This window comes from Pungitius pungitius, chromosome 21 (assembly GCF_949316345.1).
Source record: "Pungitius pungitius chromosome 21, fPunPun2.1, whole genome shotgun sequence".
NCBI lineage: Eukaryota > Metazoa > Chordata > Actinopteri > Perciformes > Gasterosteidae > Pungitius > Pungitius pungitius.
The window spans coordinates 1,102,680-1,120,653 of record NC_084920.1 but is presented as its reverse complement, the minus strand read 5'-3'; the positions used below and the strand labels follow the sequence as shown (position 1 = coordinate 1,120,653).

The 17,974-nt window shown below is 53.3% G+C and overlaps 1 protein-coding gene across 2 annotated transcripts; it reads left to right on the top strand.

Annotated features, from left to right (window-relative positions):
- Positions 1-951: 951 nt before the first annotated feature.
- On the top strand, positions 952-15,124 carry LOC134107881 (extracellular serine/threonine protein kinase FAM20C-like). Of its 2 annotated transcripts, XM_062560036.1 has the most exons (5): positions 952-2,074; positions 2,162-2,337; positions 4,080-4,158; positions 14,641-14,713; positions 15,009-15,062. In XM_062560036.1, the coding sequence occupies exons 1-4, from the start codon at positions 1,536-1,538 to the stop codon at positions 14,705-14,707; spliced, it is 861 nt and encodes a 286-aa protein (XP_062416020.1). In that variant the 5' UTR covers positions 952-1,535; the 3' UTR covers positions 14,708-14,713; positions 15,009-15,062. The 2 variants fall into 2 exon arrangements, with proteins under 2 accessions (XP_062416020.1, XP_062416019.1); XM_062560035.1 differs by having other exon boundaries at positions 14,641-15,124.
- Positions 15,125-17,974: the final 2,850 nt, after the last annotated feature.

Sequence of the window (17,974 nt, the reverse complement as noted above, 5' to 3'; positions counted from 1 at the left end):
AAGAGCCGCCGTCTCCCCCCCCCTCCTCTCGCTCTGCTCTTTTTAATTATAAACCAATCTGGGGAGGTAATCACAGACAGCATGATCACTTACTCATACGCCACACTATGAAATGCAAGCAGTGTATTACCCTTATACGGCCTATTTGCAGCCAACAGGAAGCGTGGATGCAGCCATTAGCCTGTGCCAATTAGCCATAGAAGAGAAACATTAGTGCACTGCTGGATATTGCGACAGCTGTGTTGGTGCCTGGCGTGTGGAGCGTAGGCCACAGGTCACAGCAGCACAAAGGTGTGGAGTCGGTTTATTTTTTTTTTGGGGGGGGGGGGGGGGCTCCTAGAAGGTCCAAAGGCGTTTTCGTGCTCTTGGCTTCATGCAGCAGAGTGGAGCTGCATCCTCAGAGGGATGAGTCTGACGTATCATCCGCTTCACAGGGATTCAGGAGATGCATTTCAGGGGTGAATGAAGGCCAGTGGAAAGACGCCCTCTTCTTGTGCAGCCGGGATGTGCAGGGTGGAATTATTCCAGGAGGAATACAGACACGCAGCATCTCTCTCTCTCTCTCTCTCTCTCTCTCTCTCTCTCTCTCTCTCTCTCTCTCTCTCTCTCTCTCTCTCTCTCTCTCTCTCTCTCCCCTCAGCCAATCTGCGCGCAGTGACGCTGCGCAAAGGCTGGATCTAGTCTTCGCTTCATCATCATATTTAACACACCCACCCAGATCGGCACATGCTACCAGAGGTGCGTTCTGCTCCCCCCTCAGACCCCCCCCCCTCCCCTCCAGCGCGGCTCCAGCGGGAGGATCTCTGCCTCCTGTTACCTGTGCTCTGCTCGCCACGGACTCGATGTGACATTACGCGTCCTGGCCCGCCGAGGTGGATCAGCGAGAACACTACTTTTTTTTTTCGGGGGACGGAGGGGTGGGGGGGAGAGAAGGAGGGAAGGGGGGGGGGGGGGACTTTCCCGAAGAAAAAAGAGCTTTTATATTTGAAGAGCTTGCACTTCCGTAGCGCATTTCTTTTCCGGGACCAAAGTCCCGGCTGAGCCGCGGCTGCTCTTCCAGGATCGAGGTTGGATGGTGAGACCGATGCGCGTCCGCGAACCTCTCGGACACGCGCGTTTAACGGATCGTTCCTCCCTCGCGGATCGCAGCTGCTTTTGGATCCTACTCACCTGCCCGCCGCCCGGTGTCCCCTCCGAGAGGCCCGCAGGTAGACAGCGCGCGGACGATGTGGCCGGCGCACGGCCGCCGCTGGTCCGAGCCGAGCCGACGCGTTTCACCCGGACGCGCGCGGGCCATGTCGCGCTTTTAAAATCCGCTGGAGCCCGAAAGCAGGACTCGGACGTCTAAAACCCCCAAAGGCTGAACACTGAATCCTTTACTCAAGACGGCAAGTGACGACGGCTCCTACGTGTTTAATGTATATTTCATCCGATTGGCGTCCAGTGTGATAAACATCATCAGCGATGTAGTGAGCCTGTTCATCTGCGTGCTCATCGTTTGCAGTAAATACTCCCATCTGCTCAAAAGGGAGACCATGAAGATGATCCTCCTGCGCAAATTCCGGGTTCTGATCCTCATGGTGTTCCTGGTCGCGTGCTCCATGCACATCATGATCGACTTGTTACCCAAGCTGGAGCGGCGCGGCAGCAGCGGCTGCTCGTGCTCGCACGCGCCCAGCGAGGAGCCCCGCAGCTGGGGGAAGCAGGTCTGGCCCAACAAGCACACGCTGCGGATCCTCCAGGACTTCAGCAACGAGCCCGGCTCCAACGTCTCCTCCCGTTCGCTAGAGCGGGTCCCCGGGGCGGCGGCGGCGGCGGCGGCGGCGGCGGCCGACCGGGCGCACGCCCCCCGCAGGCTCGAGCACCTGGGGCCGCGCGGGGACCGGAAGCGGCAGATCGTGCAGGACGCGGCCGCGGCGAGCAGAGACGCGCGGCTCCAGGGCTCGAGGCTGTCGGCTCTCTACGAGCACCCCCTGTACAAAAGGTCCCTGCCGCCTCTGACGGACGAGGACACGCTGTTCAACGTCAACACGGACATCCGGTTCGACCCCAAAGCCGCGGAGGACCGGGCATGGTGAGGGACGCGCGCGCTGCTGTTGCACAACACCTGGCACTGTTTGCATAGACACGCGTCTGCTTTTTGCCCCCCCCCCCCTCACAGGAAAAACGAAGGCACCGCGGATGAGTTGAGTCCAGCGGGGGGGCTGACGGACGAGTCCTACCCCAACTGGCTCCGGTTCCACATCGGGATTAATCGGTACGAGCTGTACTCCAGACACAACCCGGTCATCGATGCGCTCCTGAAGGACCTGGTCACCCAGAAGATCACCAGCGTCGGTGAGTCACGAGACACGGGGAGGGGGGGGGGGGCTTAGGGTGCACAGATGAAGGGTCCAAACGTACCTTTGAAGGGCCAAGCTGTTTTCTTCTAAGTAGCATTCTAACATGCAGAGAACCAAGTGACCCCCCCCCCCCTCACACATTTATCCACATAGTGAGGCCTCAGCTCTACAACGATTGGACTGTAATAACATGTGAGGACCAGTGAAAACACCTCCTGAGGAACGGGGAGGCTGATCTTCATCGACAGGTCAAAAGGACACAAATGGTACAAAAATAGCCCCAATGATCACAAGCTGTTATACAAGTCGTTCCACCAGTAAGCCCGGGGGGGGGGTTCTGCTAAGTAATGAACCACCGGGCCGCTCGTCAGCACCAGCTCTCTGGGGGTCCTGCTGCCGTGTGACGGCGAAGGTGAGGGACTAATAAAGGTCTCGCCGGGGCCCACAATCTATCTCCCCTCTTTCAAAGGGGGGGGAGGGGGGGTTGTCTTCCTTCACTTTGGCTTCGGCCAGCTTCCACATTCCGAGAGTGCTTGTCGACTCAAGGTCGCTGTGAAAAGTGATTGCAGATTTCAGCTCCATCTGCCAATAACAGAACCGTTACGGGCCTTTAGTGGGCGACTGAATGCTCCTCTGGGACTGAGGTTAGCCGTTCAAACACCCCCCCCCCCCCCCCGCTTGGTTACCGTTTCTTTTTCACTCCACTCGCGCTGCGCCGGCGCTTGGTCTTGCTTTGTGTCTTGGAGCTGGGTGGATACAGGAAGCAGCGCTCTGCGTCTGCAGCCAGATAAATACGTGGTGGCTCGGTAATTACAGAGCAGCTCCGTGGGATCACGTCTCGGGGCCGAGGCTTTCCTTTCAGGAGAGCATCGGCAGAAGATGTGATGCACACATGCAAAAGAAACACACAAAAAAAACACAAGGTTTTTGCTGTGGGGGGGCGAAGAAAACAAACGTCATCGTTTTCATGGTCCCCGTAGGCTGCTCCTGTCAATCAAGTTCAATTTCGCTCTGTTACGCAACAGCCACAGGAATGCTCCTGAAGCAGGTGAGGCCCGACGGATATCGATCGCTCTTCTTCCTCTCGTAATTTCTTTCTCTTTCAACACTTTTCTTGTCCCGATGATTCCCAAAAGTAGGAAATTAATGAGAGCATTGATCCAGAAGGTTGTTCTGCTGTGCATCGATCAGATGAGGAAAGAACCGGTGGCTGCTACTCCTATTACGACATCCAGATACCGCCGGGTCCACTGGCCTGTCCCGGGGGGGGTGGGGGGGGGCTGTCCCACACGGGCCTTTAGGGCGCGTTACCACGGACCCGAAGGAGGACAGACGTGAAGGACGGGTGGATAGGAACACAGAGACAGAGAGAGATGGGTCCTCCACAGAGAGTTAACAGGAGGAAGAGCCGCAATGAGCACAGGCTGTCCTTCACCCCCCCCCCCCCTTTCCCCTACACCTCCCCCCCCCCCACACACACACACGCTCGCCCTCCCCACCAAACAAACATTGTGAAATCAGCAGGCACACTCACAACAACCCAAAGACACATTCTCACTGCTACATGGGGGAGGAAGGCTTCACATGGCGGGGGAGTCCTGCCATACGTACAATGTAAAAACATCCATTTTGGGGTTTATGTGCCAGTTAATTCCACTAATCGGCCGTCAGATGACACGTTAAAGTACGTTAATGTACGCTAATGTACGTTAATGGACGTCTGTTTCCCTCCGACAGCCATGAAGTCTGGAGGCACTCAGCTCAAGCTCATCATGACCTTCCAGAACTACGGCCAGGCTCTCTTTAAACCCATGAAGTAAGTGTCTCTCTGCGTCTTTTAGCATGAAAGTGTGCGGCTTCCTGCGTGTCCCGCCTACTCGGTCCTCCACCTCCTCTCCTTCTCCCCATGCTCGGAGCGGCAGGAGAATATCGGGGCGTATCGTTAGCGCCCCCCTTCATATCCGCGCCTCCCCCCTGTAACACACCTTGGCTCGAGCTTAACTTGTATAAAAACCGCCCCGCTGGTAGATAATGTGTAATGTTTGATTCATTCCCATCGGCTTCGTCCACGCGGTCGTATTTAGACGATAACGCACCCCGGGAGAAGTGCTCCTTGCTCCTGATCCCTCCTGGATGGGAGGGTTTAAACCCGTCCTTTGTTACGGTGATTATAATTTAATTGTGGGTTAATGGTTTTGTGCCAGCCGGAGGAGAGAGGAGGCTGCTCCCAGGTACGCAACAGAACTGAAATCATCCTGACAGCTCCGGAACTGGAGGGCGATGGGGGGGGGGGGTGATGAAGATGGGAGGATGAGGAGGAGAGACAGTCGGGTGGAAGCATGTCGCCGATGCGCAGAATCACAACCCACAGATGATCTGCTCGAGCCAGACGGGAATGTGACGTCCGGAGAGGATGTAAGATGCTGCTTGACCGCCGCGATAATCTGTGTGTGTGTGTGTGTGTGTGTGTGTGTGTGTGTGTGTGTGTGTGTGTGCTCATTTGGATTCAACCAAGCTCTTGACAGATTTGCAGTGTCATTCCCACTACATGTATCATCTCACACACACACACACACACACACACACACACACACACACACCAATCAGCTGCTGTTTCCACCCGGTGCATCACAGACAGATCAAAGGCTCGTCTCCTCTGATGTGAATGTGAGCCGGCGTGCACGCCATGGACCCTCAGACCACCCACCCCCCCCCCCCTCTCCCTCTCTCTGCTCCTCGGGCCCCCGCGTCTCCTTCTCCCGTCTCCTCCATCGGCCCCCGATGGCTGCGCTGTGGTTCTGACCAAAGGGCTTGTTGTGCGATGTGTGAGGACCTCGGGTGTCATGTGATCAGAGACCAGCTTGAGGCCCCCCCCGCGGTGCTTCAGTCGACCGTCTCAGTTGCTCCGCGTGTCGCAACTACGGCGCCGAACCCGACTGGATCGGAGTGTGATGACTGTGCTCATTTATCTTTCCTGTTGCCCGCGGCCAGGACTGAAATAACCCTGAATTTAGTGGGATTTCCATAATTCCTGCTTCTGTTCCTGTAAACACACTCATCTGCCATGTGGCTTAAAACGGGCTTTTTAAGCATAAGCCCTCAAAATATATCGCAGGTGCAGGCAGACGGCGTGCAGGCACTTAGAATAACGCTGATGAATGGAGTGGTTTTCTTACATTCAATATAAAAAAGATAATAAAAGGCAGAACAGCATTTAGGTTAATATCATGAAACTGGTCTTTGTTCTCTCTTCTTCATGACTACTACTGTTAGTTATTTAGGATTAACAGGTGAGAAGCTGTCAGAATATTAACCCCTAGACTGTTGCATCGTAATAAATGGCAGGGGGGGGGGGGGTTACAGCCTCTTTGTGAAAGCTGCTACAGGGGAAAACATTTTGTACCTTTGAATGCTCACTTTCCAGTTCAAATCATTCTAATACACAGAATGTGCCTTCCTGAGTGCAGTGAAGAAGTACACAGGAGAACTTTGAGGAGCACGAGGCAGAAGCAGAGCCAGATCTCCATGTTCTGGGAGGGGGGGGGGGCCCAGGTCTTGTCTTGCTCTGTCTCTGCGTCATTTGAGCTTCCTGCTGGTGTGAACTGGGGAAACATGATTGTAATATTTATACTGGAAGGCGCAGACAAAGAGCATCAGATGATGAGCGCAGATGATCGACCAGGGAAGGCAGGCAGAAGAACCCCTGATTGATATAACGAGGGTTTTGTTCCTTCTCGCTTCCCCTTAATTGTAACGCCTGTCAATCATCCATCCGACTGTCGGATGAGTATTCCTCGAAGAGATTTCTGCTCCTTCCGCCTTTTGATTGACAGGTGGAGGAGAGCGGCACGAGGTCGCCTAGAGTCGGTGACGTATCGACAGTAGCACCAAAAACTGGAGGAAATGTCCGTGGGGAACTTAGAAGCCGGAGGCAGCTTTTTTTGCGGGGCGTGTCTCAACGAGACGCCTCATGATCCGTCCTTAAGGACGCGGATTTTCCCTAAAAACGACTGCGCGCCCCACGAGGGACGCCACAGTTTATCTCCGGCTCCTGTGTGCGGCCGAATGAAGGGGCGTCACAGGGCCTTTGTGCACGCCCTGCGTGCTGCTCTGTTTGTCAGCGTGCGATAGTTCACAAGGTCTCCCGTGCCCCGTGCTCTGACTTTGAGTCGAGAGATGAAGGGGACGAACAGCCTCGGGACAAAGTCCTCCACAGCGAGGGGAAGGCACAAAGTAGTACGGACCACGAGAGGGGGGGGGGGGGGCGGATGTATACGGCACATAGAGTAATTAAACCCAAACATATAATATTATTTCTCCACGTACCTGGACAGTAGATGAGATGAGACACGCTGGACACCTGGGGGGCGTGACCTCGGGATCTGAAACGTGTGAAGCGTTATTCTGTTTGTTTCTTATTGTGTCACCGGGGTGTTGTTAGAGAAAGCCATGTGTTCAAGGACTTAAAACAACGGAAGAAACACTCATGCACAGTGCAGCACAACGCACACACACACACACACACACACCAGTTATCACAAGTGCTTTCGGAGTGCGTCACATGACCGAGCCCCGTGGCCCTCTGACCTCCTGCCCTCGGCCCCCGCAGAGACACTAACACACTGCAGGCCGTTGCGGCGTCACGCGGAGCGCTGCGTGTGGGGGGAGGCGGTAAAGACGTGACGTTGGATACCAGGCGGTGGATGGATACGTAGTGGATGGATGGATACGTGGTGGATGGATGGATACGTGGTGGATGGATGGATACGTGGTGGATGGATACGTGGTGGATGGATGGATACGTGGTGGATGGATACGTGGTGGATGGATGGATACGTGGTGGATGGATACGTGGTGGATGGATACGTGGTGGATGGATGGATACGTGGTGGATGGATACGTGGTGGATGGATACGTGGTGGATGGATACGTAGTGGATGGATGGATACGTGGTGGATGGATGGATACGTGGTGGATGGATGGATACGTGGTGGATGGATGGATACGTGGTGGATGGATATGTGGTGGATGGATGGATACGTGGTGGATGGATGGATACGTGGTGGATGGATACGTGGTGGATGGATATGTAGTGGATGGATGGATACGTGGTGGATGGATGGATACGTGGTGGATGGATACGTGGTGGATGGATGGATACGTGGTGGATGGATACGTGGTGGATGGATGGATACGTGGTGGATGGATACGTGGTGGATGGATACGTGGTGGATGGATGGATACGTGGTGGATGGATACGTGGTGGATGGATACGTGGTGGATGGATACGTAGTGGATGGATGGATACGTGGTGGATGGATGGATACGTGGTGGATGGATGGATACGTGGTGGATGGATGGATACGTGGTGGATGGATATGTGGTGGATGGATGGATACGTGGTGGATGGATGGATACGTGGTGGATGGATATGTGGTGGATGGATGGATACGTGGTGGATGGATGGATACGTGGTGGATGGATACGTGGTGGATGGATGGATACGTGGTGGATGGATACGTGGTGGATGGATACGTAGTGGATGGATGGATACGTGGTGGATGGATGGATACGTGGTGGATGGATACGTGGTGGATGGATGGATACGTGGTGGATGGATACGTGGTGGATGGATGGATACGTGGTGGATGGATATGTGGTGGATGGATGGATACGTGGTGGATGGATGGATACGTGGTGGATGGATACGTGGTGAATGGATACGTGGTGGATGGATATGTGGTGGATGGATGGATACGTGGTGGATGGATGGATACGTGGTGGATGGATACGTGGTGGATGGATATGTGGTGGATGGATGGATACGTGGTGGATGGATGGATACGTGGTCGATGGATGGATACGTGGTGGATGGATACGTGGTGGATGGATGGATACGTGGTGGATGGATACGTGGTGGATGGATGGATACGTGGTGGATGGATACGTGGTGGATGGATGGATACGTGGTGGATGGATACGTGGTGGATGGATGGATACGTGGTGGATGGATGCGTGTTTTTTTGTAAATGGGAAGCATATTTTAAGTGGAAAAGAGCCTCCATCCATCTGTCTGCTGAATTCATTTAATGTTCAGAAGTGTTTGACCAAGCAGCTGTGAAGAACCCTGTGATGAAGAATACAGACTAAAGTCTTCCTGTGATAATCATCTCTCTCGATGTGGGGCTGAAGTTAAAGGACAATAAGCAGAAACAGATGCTGATCCAGATCATCTACTCTGGTCTGATAATCTGTTAATGCCGTGTTTCCACATAGATCAGGATTCATGTAGGATGTACATGATGCTCCCTCCTTTCTAAGAACCCCACATCGGTCTTTTCTTTGTCCTTCTGTGCTCGTCCATCACCATCAGCACCACTCTGCAGGGACACAGGGACGCTTCTGAGGCACATTCCTCGCGTCCCTCGCTCCCGTCTTCCAGGAGCAGAAGCTGTAGAAACGACCAGCCGGCCTCCAATCTGCATCCCAACGCCTCGGCTCGGTTCCTGTGTGTGTGTGTCTTTTATAACATGTGTTATCTTGTCCCTTTGCTTTGGGGGGGCTGTCTGAACACAGTGCTCCTCTCTCCCTGCGCCTCCTTCTCACTGAGGACCAGACGCCGAAAGCAGAGCAACAAAAATGAGCCTTTTTTTTTTACGTCTCGGAGGAGCAAAGGGAGAGTCAACATCTGTACTTCATGCTACAAACAGAACATTCAGGCTTCAGTGAACCTCGTCGTGGAGTCTTTGAGGGTCAGTCCTTGTACATTTCATTGATGGCTCCATCTCCGGCTGCGTGATGGCGAGCCAGCGAACGCGCCTTTCCGAGACGTGACGTCTCGCGAGGCCTGAGATGAGTGAATCTGAATCTAAATCCAGTCCTTTCAACTTCAGCCAAGAATGCGGAACGCGTTCGCTTTGTGTGCTGCGGGAGATTTGATTTGAAGGACAACATGAGCGTGAGGATCGGCTCCGACCAGCTGCAGACTTTCAAACGTCGCTTCCTGTCGCCGCATTCGAGTCCAACACACGTACCGCTCGTCTTCTTCACCCCGGCTCTGCTGTTTGAACCCGAATGTTGCAGCCAGATAAACGTGTTGGATTTAAATGCTTCTCCGGGTTCTGAATGAAGCAATCTATAACTATTCCATAAAACAGTTACTCAATAGCACCCAATTATCCCTGATTGGATCCCTCAATCAACAATAAATCCCATGTAGGCAAACAGCGGGTTGTGGATTTATTATTAATCCCTAATTATCTAACTGCCCCGACACGCAGTATCTATGTAGAGAAGAGGCAGATGTGTTTGCATCGGCTCCAGGAAGTGGCAGCTTCGGCTTCTCTTGATTTACGAGCTACGGCGGCCGAAGGAAGGCGGCGGCGTCACGTGGCGTCACGTGGCGTCACGTGGCGCGGCCTCGGGGCGCGGCGGCTCGTGGGGCTTCACGCCGCTCTTTTGATGTTCCTCCTTACTTTCTGTCTCCACCTCCACTAGCTGTTAAAGCAGAACGTGATCCCTTTCATAGGCTGTGGTTAGTGTCAGGGGGAGGAGCGCAGTGAAGCAGGAGGGGAAGAGGGAGGCGAAGCAGGAGGTGAGGCAGGAGGAGAAGCACCTCCCCCGTCTCTCCCACATTCCTCATTGTCAGCGTTAATTAGAGCAGCACGCGATCTTCAGGGCGTCCACGGCGTTTACCTCATTTCTCCAACTCACCCTCCGCCTTTCCCTCTTGGCGAATGGACACTTGGTCTAATTAGCCCCCCCCTCCCCCCACCTTCCGCCCCCCCCCTCGGTGTTTTGAGTGCGTGACGGCTAAGCGGCGGCTAAGGTTACGGTGGGAAAGAGGTCGTGTGAAGCACAGCTGTCAGCTATGGTATGGATGCGGATTACACAACATCTGTCCCACACTGCTGCTCACTGTATGAGCCTGATTAAAGTAGAACTGCCCCCCCCCCCCACAAACCCCCCCGAGCTTCACCACTGATTCTCTTCAGAGGAAAAGATGGAAGTCAAAACAAGCGAAGCAACCGACCCGCGATGGGGAGATTAAAAAGGCGCCCGACCAAGTCCCAACATGCATTGCTGCCTGAGGAACAGTGCTCAGACACCTGCGGGAGGAGGGTTCAGGTTCAGTAGTGGCAGCGTGGCAGCGTGGCACATGGCAGCGTGGCAGCGGTCCCGTCGCTGCCACTGTGTTTGTTCCCGGCTCGGTGTCATTACAGTTTGTAGATGCAAATGCTCTCATTGCTGCAACAGGAAATGACTCAAGGAGGAAACATTATTTAATCAGTCAGAAGTAGACAATTCAGTAATATGTAACTATTTCATCATCATTTCCCGAATTAAGAACATAAAATCTTTTTTCCATGATGAAACCTTGTTTGTCCGTGCAGCAGACTCTGGTTTGTGTGGTTACACAACGTTGTAACGCATGACATCATTGTTCTTCAGCTTTAGCTCCCATCCACCCGTTTAAAGAAGTACAAAAACCAGCAGATAAAAAGGATAAAGTGGAGGATTACGGTTGTTTGTTGAGAAAAGTGACTTCAGCTTTGTTGTTGTTTGTTGCAAGGAGAGCCGGCACGGATTAGTGTGCTGTTGGGGGGGGGGGGGGCATCGATGGTGTTTGTCCAGCGCTTATTCAAATATGAGCTTTGTCCCGTCTAGATGAATCTGAGAGGGAGCACGAACGTGGACTCACACTTGTGTGTGTTTTTTTGTTTGTGTGAATGTTGTGCGCTCGCTGTCATCTCCTCGGGATCACGCTCCCAATCAGCACCTTCGTCTCGCCGTTTCCCCCCTCTGGGGGGGGGGGGGGGGCCCCTCCCCTCCCTTCACTGTGTTTCTGTGGATCCTCCTGCGTACCTTCTGGTTCTCTCTGGCTTCCTCCTCTGAGTGTATTTATAGGAGGCCTCTGTCTCCTATCTGCTCATCAACAGCCGCCGTGGGCCCCACCCTCTAATTTGAACGACGCCGCGGCCCGTCGCAGCTCACCGCACCTCGAAGCCGCTCCACCTTCCCTCTCATCAGGAAGCGTTCTCCTCCAGAGGAACGCTGGGACGCTCCCTCTCCCTCCTCCCCCCGGCAGTGACCTCGTTGACCTCTGATCAGCAGGCGTTTTTTTACACAATCTGTCGATGGAGGAGACGCAAGTCGGGTCGTGTTCCTTCTCAGTCTGTGTAATCAGACCAATTGTCTCTGCAATAAATCTCCCTCCAGACATGAAAGAATCCTGAGGGGGGGGGGTCACAGCGCTAATTATTGCCCGTGTTCAGAGAGCCTGGTGCATGTTGGGTAATTTGACTAAAAGTAAAAGTCGCAGGTTACAAGCGGAGTAACATGAAACTGTGCCCAGCAGCCATGTAATCAAAAGGAGGTTTATCTCAGCCGAGGTGCTACAGGTGAACACGGGGGGTGGGGGGGGCGAAGTCCTTTCATCCCCTCTTAATTACATTTCTATGTATCTTGGTTTGTGAATTTTTTCATTAAAATGCACCAGTTTTTCCATTATTATTATTTGCAGCCGGTGTCGGCCGTCTGTGTAAAAAGTGACTCTTTGGATTTCTGGGGTTCTTCTCGCGTGCTTCCACCGTTAAAAAGGACTAGATGGTGTTCATCTGCAGGAGAAGCAACGCTCTGAGCACACGGCTGGATGCTGAGGAGCATGAGCTCCTTTACTGAGCAGCATCTCATCTCATTGTGTCCCAATCATCGCTCTTCTCACCCTCCACAAGCTCTCCGTGGGTTTCCTTCTGCTCCGTCTTTTCAAGTCCCGAGCCACCGGAAAGGGGGGGGATATGGAGTGGGGGGGGGGGGGGGGTCCATTAGCTGGAAGCTCTTAGCCGCCTTGCCTCCCTTCTCGGTGCCCCGGGGGCCGCTGGCGGGGGCGCAGGAGGAAATGAGCGGGCATTATGGGCTTTGATTACTCTCCTGTCACTAATGTCGCCAACATGAAAGACGGGGAAGAGGAGAGGGAGGACTTCAGCCCCCACCAGGGGCATCTACATCGGCAGCTCCAAGAAGGGGGGGGGGGGGGGGGGGGCACACGGACATTATGTCTGTAATGCTGCGGGAGTCGTAGAACATCTTCTGCTTCTGGTATGTCTGAGAAGAATCTAATGTAGTCCCAGGTGAGCCAAACTGGTAAAAGTAGTCAAAAAACATCTGATAGGTCAAAGTTCTTCAATGTGAGATTAAATGAATAAGACAAAATAACACATTCATGACATCACCTTGGCCTCTGGCTGCCTTTTTTCACTATTTTTAGGCATTAAAATATGTAGCGTGTGTGATCAATGAAATGAAAAATATGAGGTCTCCTTTGGATCGGAGCTCTTCCTGTGTGTAAATCTGCACCCCCCCCACCTGCCCCCCCGAGGTTAATCTCAGCCAATGAGATTAGCTCTGGCTCCATCCACTGTTTGGTTAACCAAATTTCCAATTTCCCATGTGCACGACCCAAAGGGCCCTGGTGTGTCACACGGTGTGTTCAAAGTGCAGACACGTTGTTCTTGGGGGGGGGGGGGTGTGGCGCACAGAGGTGCATACAAACCACACATTCGCTTTCTAGGGTTCGATTTAAAGGAAATAAAGTTTAAATACAAAAAGCGAAACATTTACAAAACTTTTGGAAATAGCACTGTATTCTGTTTCAAGTTATGGCTGCGACCTCTTTCGCCCGGCGTGAGCTTCTCTGCTGATCTCGTGGCCCCCGTGCAGCTGTTTGCAGTCGGACTCTTCTCTCCTGGGGGAGAAAAGCCAAAAGCCCCCCCACCACACACACACACCCACAGCAGCAGGAAGATGTGAGTGTGGAAGACAGCTAGTTGCAGGATGTGTGTTTGTGTGTCTCACTCGGCATCAAACCTCCCCCCCTCCCCGGTCACAGATGTGGAAGTGACTCACCTGGGGAGGGGTGCTCTGCCTGGGAGTTCATGTCGCCTCAGCTCGGGCTTTATTGCCCACGTGCACACGTGCACACGCTGTGACACAGCTGACCCCACCTGCACCGTGCAACTCAACGACCTGCGTGTCATCAAAGTGTGGCGCTGCGTGCGCGTCCGGAGGCTCCGCCTCCGTCTCCACCCCCCACTTCCTGTGACGCCAACGCACCCTGTCGAGTAACTACTCCTCTGAGCCTGTTGGGGAGGCGCGATGGTGGAGTTTCTGCAGCTGAAAGCCACACTCGGTGCTGCAGGAAGCAAAAGAGTTGGAAGAAGGCCGCTTCGGTGACGTGGTTGGCTGGGGGCAGGGGAGGAAGGGTGGGGGGTCAAAGGATGACTCAGGCTGAGGAAGGGTGGGGGGGGTCAAAGGATGACTCAGAAGGGTGGAGGAGGCAAGCTGGAGGAGAAGAAATTTGACAAAACATTACGTGTCAACGAGGACGGAGTGAGAGAGGTTGTCTGTGGGTTGTTGAGTGGGGGGGGGTGCGTGTGTGTGTGATCCAGCTGCAGTTTATTCTTTCCTATAGAAGCTAGATGGACACTGCGGAAGTAGATTCCCAGATGTGTGGGAGGAGGCTTCGATCTGCACCTTCTGCATGTCGATGTCCTCTAATTGTGACCTTTGACCCCGGCGCGTCTCATCCCCTCCTCCTCCAATTGCGCCGCGCTGATTGCAGCGTCGTCACAAAGTCCATCAATCAAACGAGGTTCACCTTCTGCTGTGAGCGCGGTTCTGCTGGCCTGAGGGTCGATGGGTCGATGGGTTCCTCACACGCTCAGCAGGAGGACCTCAGCCATCAGGTCCTCAACGTCCCCATTAACACAAACTCCCAGCACTTCCACAACCACTGACTGGCTGGTTTGATTAAGGCTTCTGTGTAGAGCTGCTGTTTGATGCCTTGTGGTTGAGAAGAAGGAAGGCCATGGTCAGAGGGCAGCAGATGTGATCTCAGCGCTGGAGTTTGAACCTGAATCATCACGCCCAGGACCGCAGACTGCAAGCTGGCAAATAAATAAAAGCATGATCAGAAAGCTGGCTGCTGGCTGGCATCCAGCAACAAAACGCTTTCTCTTCTCCATCAAGGTTCAACTCCAGCAATCAGATGCTGGTTTAGAATCACAATAAAAGGGTGTTTAACAAAGGTTTGCATTGTGGAAACTTTTACTTACTGTTGTTCCCCTTCAACTGCAAAGGGCCTCATCTATTATTTATTTTTTACTGCAGCTGTAACTGTACTGATTTCCTTTGGGAACATTTCAGTTGGTGTTTATTGTTTCAAAGTGCGGCATCGAGACAACGTACGGTCTCCTCTTCTGGCCTTCAGCCGAACACCAACATCTGCTCTTCTCTCCAGACCCCCGATGAACATGCAGACTAGTGGCAGCAGATGTTCCATCGGGCCGTGGGCCTCATTCACCTGATGAGATGTGAGCAGCATCGTATCAGGCCTGTCGATAGATAACGGTTACGAGATTCAGTTAAACTCTTCAGGACGTTTTTAATGAGCCGTCGTGTTCCTCCACCTGAGTGAATTCATTTGTGCCACTTCGCCTCCTTTGAAGGTGGAACAAATGGCATCAAGTGAATTCTCTTGTTTTTGTGTAATTAGCCTCCCGTTTGTTTGATCTCGCGTTGAAATGAAATGAGAAAAGCGATGGCACATTTCCTCGTGATCACTGAAAAGTCCACTGCTGTTTACTGGTTTCTTCTCTGCTCGCCCAGTGAAACCACAGAAAACATTAGAAGCACCTGGGAGGCTCGGAGAGAGCAGCTGACAGCGAGAAGAAAAGCTGTGAGGGTTTCTTCACGGAAAGAAAGACCTGCAGAGAAGGTGGAGAAGACAGAGGCGTCCTGCTGCTACGTCCATATCCTGAATGTATCTGTGTCATGTTCAGATGATGCTCCACCCCCCCCCCCCCCCCACCCCCCCCGGAGGAGGGTGACTAGACACAGGAGGCAGTTTGTTGCATAATTCCGTATGTTGAAATAATCCGGGGGGCTTTTGACCTGGATGCATCACGGCTTTCTGTGGACAATTTCTCCTTTTGTGCTTTCATCACTCTCTACTTTGTGTGTCTGTGTGTGTGTGTGTGAGTCTGTGTGTGTGTGTGTGAGAGAGAAGAGCCGTCTCTCTGCATGTCAGGCCCGGGACCCGAGGGGGGAATAAAGGAGGAGGACGAGTAGAAGGATGAAGAGCACCGCGGTGCCCGGGGAGCTGTGACGGCCATCGAAAACTGCAAAAAACCAAACCACACACACGCAGACTCACACCTGCACGGCTGTGTGAAGGTTGTCTAGCGAGCCCCTGGTGTGTGTGTGTGTGTGTGCGGGTTTGAAATTGCGGTTTGAAGACATCAGCTGATGTCAGCAGTTGGAAAACGGCTTCGAGCTTTGAAAGTCATCGCTGTCAGTGATGAAGAATTGGAATCATTGAAATGAGCAATGAATGATGTGACAGGTCTAGTGGTGAAGTGCTGCTACTGCAACTTATCCAGAGAAGATTTAGGACAATAAATGACCATTAAAAAGCCTCCACAGGTTGATGGTTCGATGCTTCGCCATATTTACATGCATTCATTTAGTTGAATGCAAAAAAAGGTGCAGCTACGCCGGTCTCAAGGTCAAAGGTCAACCTCCACATGCGGCGTGCTGCAGATAGAACGACGTCCACTTGTTTTATCTTCTTCTTTTTCTCCACCCACAGACAGGATGTATAGATATAGATACACAGATATACACAAACACATTGATCTATTTGTCCCTCTCATACGTTGAAGCTCAGCTGCCTCCTTGCAGCTCAACCCCCCCTCGAGTTTCTTATGACGCTGTATTTGTGGACATCAGAGGTGTGTGTGTGTGTGTGTGTGTGTGTGTGATGGATGACGGGTGACAGGGCTGTGCAGTCAGCCCTTTGGGGGGGGGGGGCCCGCTGGGGGCAGGACGATGCCCTTGTCCTGATGTATTTCGCAGCGTATCTGTGGCCTAAAGGTTCGTGATGATCGAGGGCCACTTTGAAACCAGATAAAACTCTCCGTGCTCCGCCCACCTGCACCGGGTCCCGCATGTCACCGGGGGGGGGGGGGGAAGACATCTAATAAAAGATTGTTATTGTCTTATGGGAAATGTAGAATCTGGCCTTTTTTGGAGCTTGAGCTAAGCAAAGGAACTTATTATTTATCACTGCAGTGTGTCAGCTAACTGCTAATTTATTCTGGGGGGGGTTTAACCAAAGGGCCCACGTCTCACCACCTGGACACAGTGAAGCTCGGTGTATTTTTTATTTGCAGCTCGAGGCAATAGACCGTTAACCTGATGTGATGTAAAATGCACATCAGGATTGCCCCCCCCCCCCGGTGTTGCAGAGGTCAGCTCTGCACTGTGTGCACAGGTACATTTTCCAGCTGCTGCGCCCTCGTTCACCTTGATATTCTCACAGGGCCCCTCGGAGGGGGGGCGAGGAGCCAACAAACCGTCTGGCCCCCCAGTGTAAACTACGCGTTTGCAGCCAGAGCGTCTCCCCTGCAGCCCGTGACGACACTTCTTCTTCTGTGCTTGAATGAACGCGTCTTCTTCTGCTGCTGAATACTCATGTGGGTCTGTGAACCTTTTTAAAGGTGCAGCTCAACCAGGCAGGTGACCCCCCAGGGACCAACTTCAGACGCGAGGTGGCGGGACACAGGCGTCCTGTCCCTGGTCCCCCTCCTTGCCTTGGCCCCACTTTCATCTTCCTCTGGCCAGCATCACGCTATAAATAACTCCATCGACGTTTGAATTTGGATGTGGATCAGGAGAACCACGCAGCCTCCCTGCTTCCTGGCAGAGAGGCGCTGTGTGTGTGTGTGTGTGTGTGTGTGTGTCATGGTGGCGTCCTCCCCTATAGAGACAGCAATGTCCTGACACTGTGTGAAGTATGCTTGTGGCTTCATTCGGGGCGGAAGGGAATGTTTGCTCATGCTTATTCCCCGGCAGGTCTCCATGACGACGGCGCGAACCGCTGAATGCAAGTCGCAACTCCCCCGATTAGATATTCAGCCCCGCTGAAAGCAACACAACAACAACAACAACAACGACGAGGAGGAGGAGGAGGAGACAGCATGTGTCTTCTGCTCCGTGTGGGGGGTGAAACCAGGACCTGAGTCTGGGTCACAGACGCTTCTCTGGGCTTTCAGGGTCTGGATCATGAAGCAGGAGAAGAGAGAGAGAGATCAGGATCAGGAGGCGCTGCTCGGCCTTTGAAATGTGCCGATGGGGGGGGGACACTTCTCAGAATGTGTGTATCTCCGCGTGTGGGACGTGTTGATCCAGGATGGAGAGAGACGAGAGAAAGGCCCATAAAAGAGAGGAGGAAATGGAGCTGTGGAGGGGGGGGGGGGGCCCGGATGGAGAGGGTTCAGGAGGGAAGCAGCCCATGCAGCTGTGCTGAAAGGAGGTGAGATGGAGGCTTCTGAGCAGAGTGAAACAGAGAGAGAAGGAGAGCGAGCCAAGATAGTTTCCATTCTTGCCGTCCTGCCTCCACGGGGCCGCCCTGGAAACGTATTTACTGAAAAACAGAGAAGCAAATAGCTCCTCCTCAGGAGCAGAGACGGAGACATGGAGACGTTCTCTCCACCTTCTCAGAGGCCCTTTTCACCTCCTATTTTCCTCTGACTTTGCTGTCCTGCCCCCCCCCCCCCCGGCCGTCCTCCAGC

Bases quoted from the DNA above. Each gene is read 5' to 3' on its own strand.
- LOC134107881 (XM_062560035.1), top strand. From the start codon at position 1,536: ATGAAGATGATCCTCCTGCGCAAATTCCGGGTTCTGATCCTCATGGTG. The intron at 2,075-2,161 runs GTGAGGGACGCG...CCCCCCTCACAG, and splicing joins GCCGCGGAGGACCGGGCATG to GAAAAACGAAGGCACCGCGG. The intron at 2,338-4,079 runs GTGAGTCACGAG...TCCCTCCGACAG, and splicing joins CCAGAAGATCACCAGCGTCG to CCATGAAGTCTGGAGGCACT.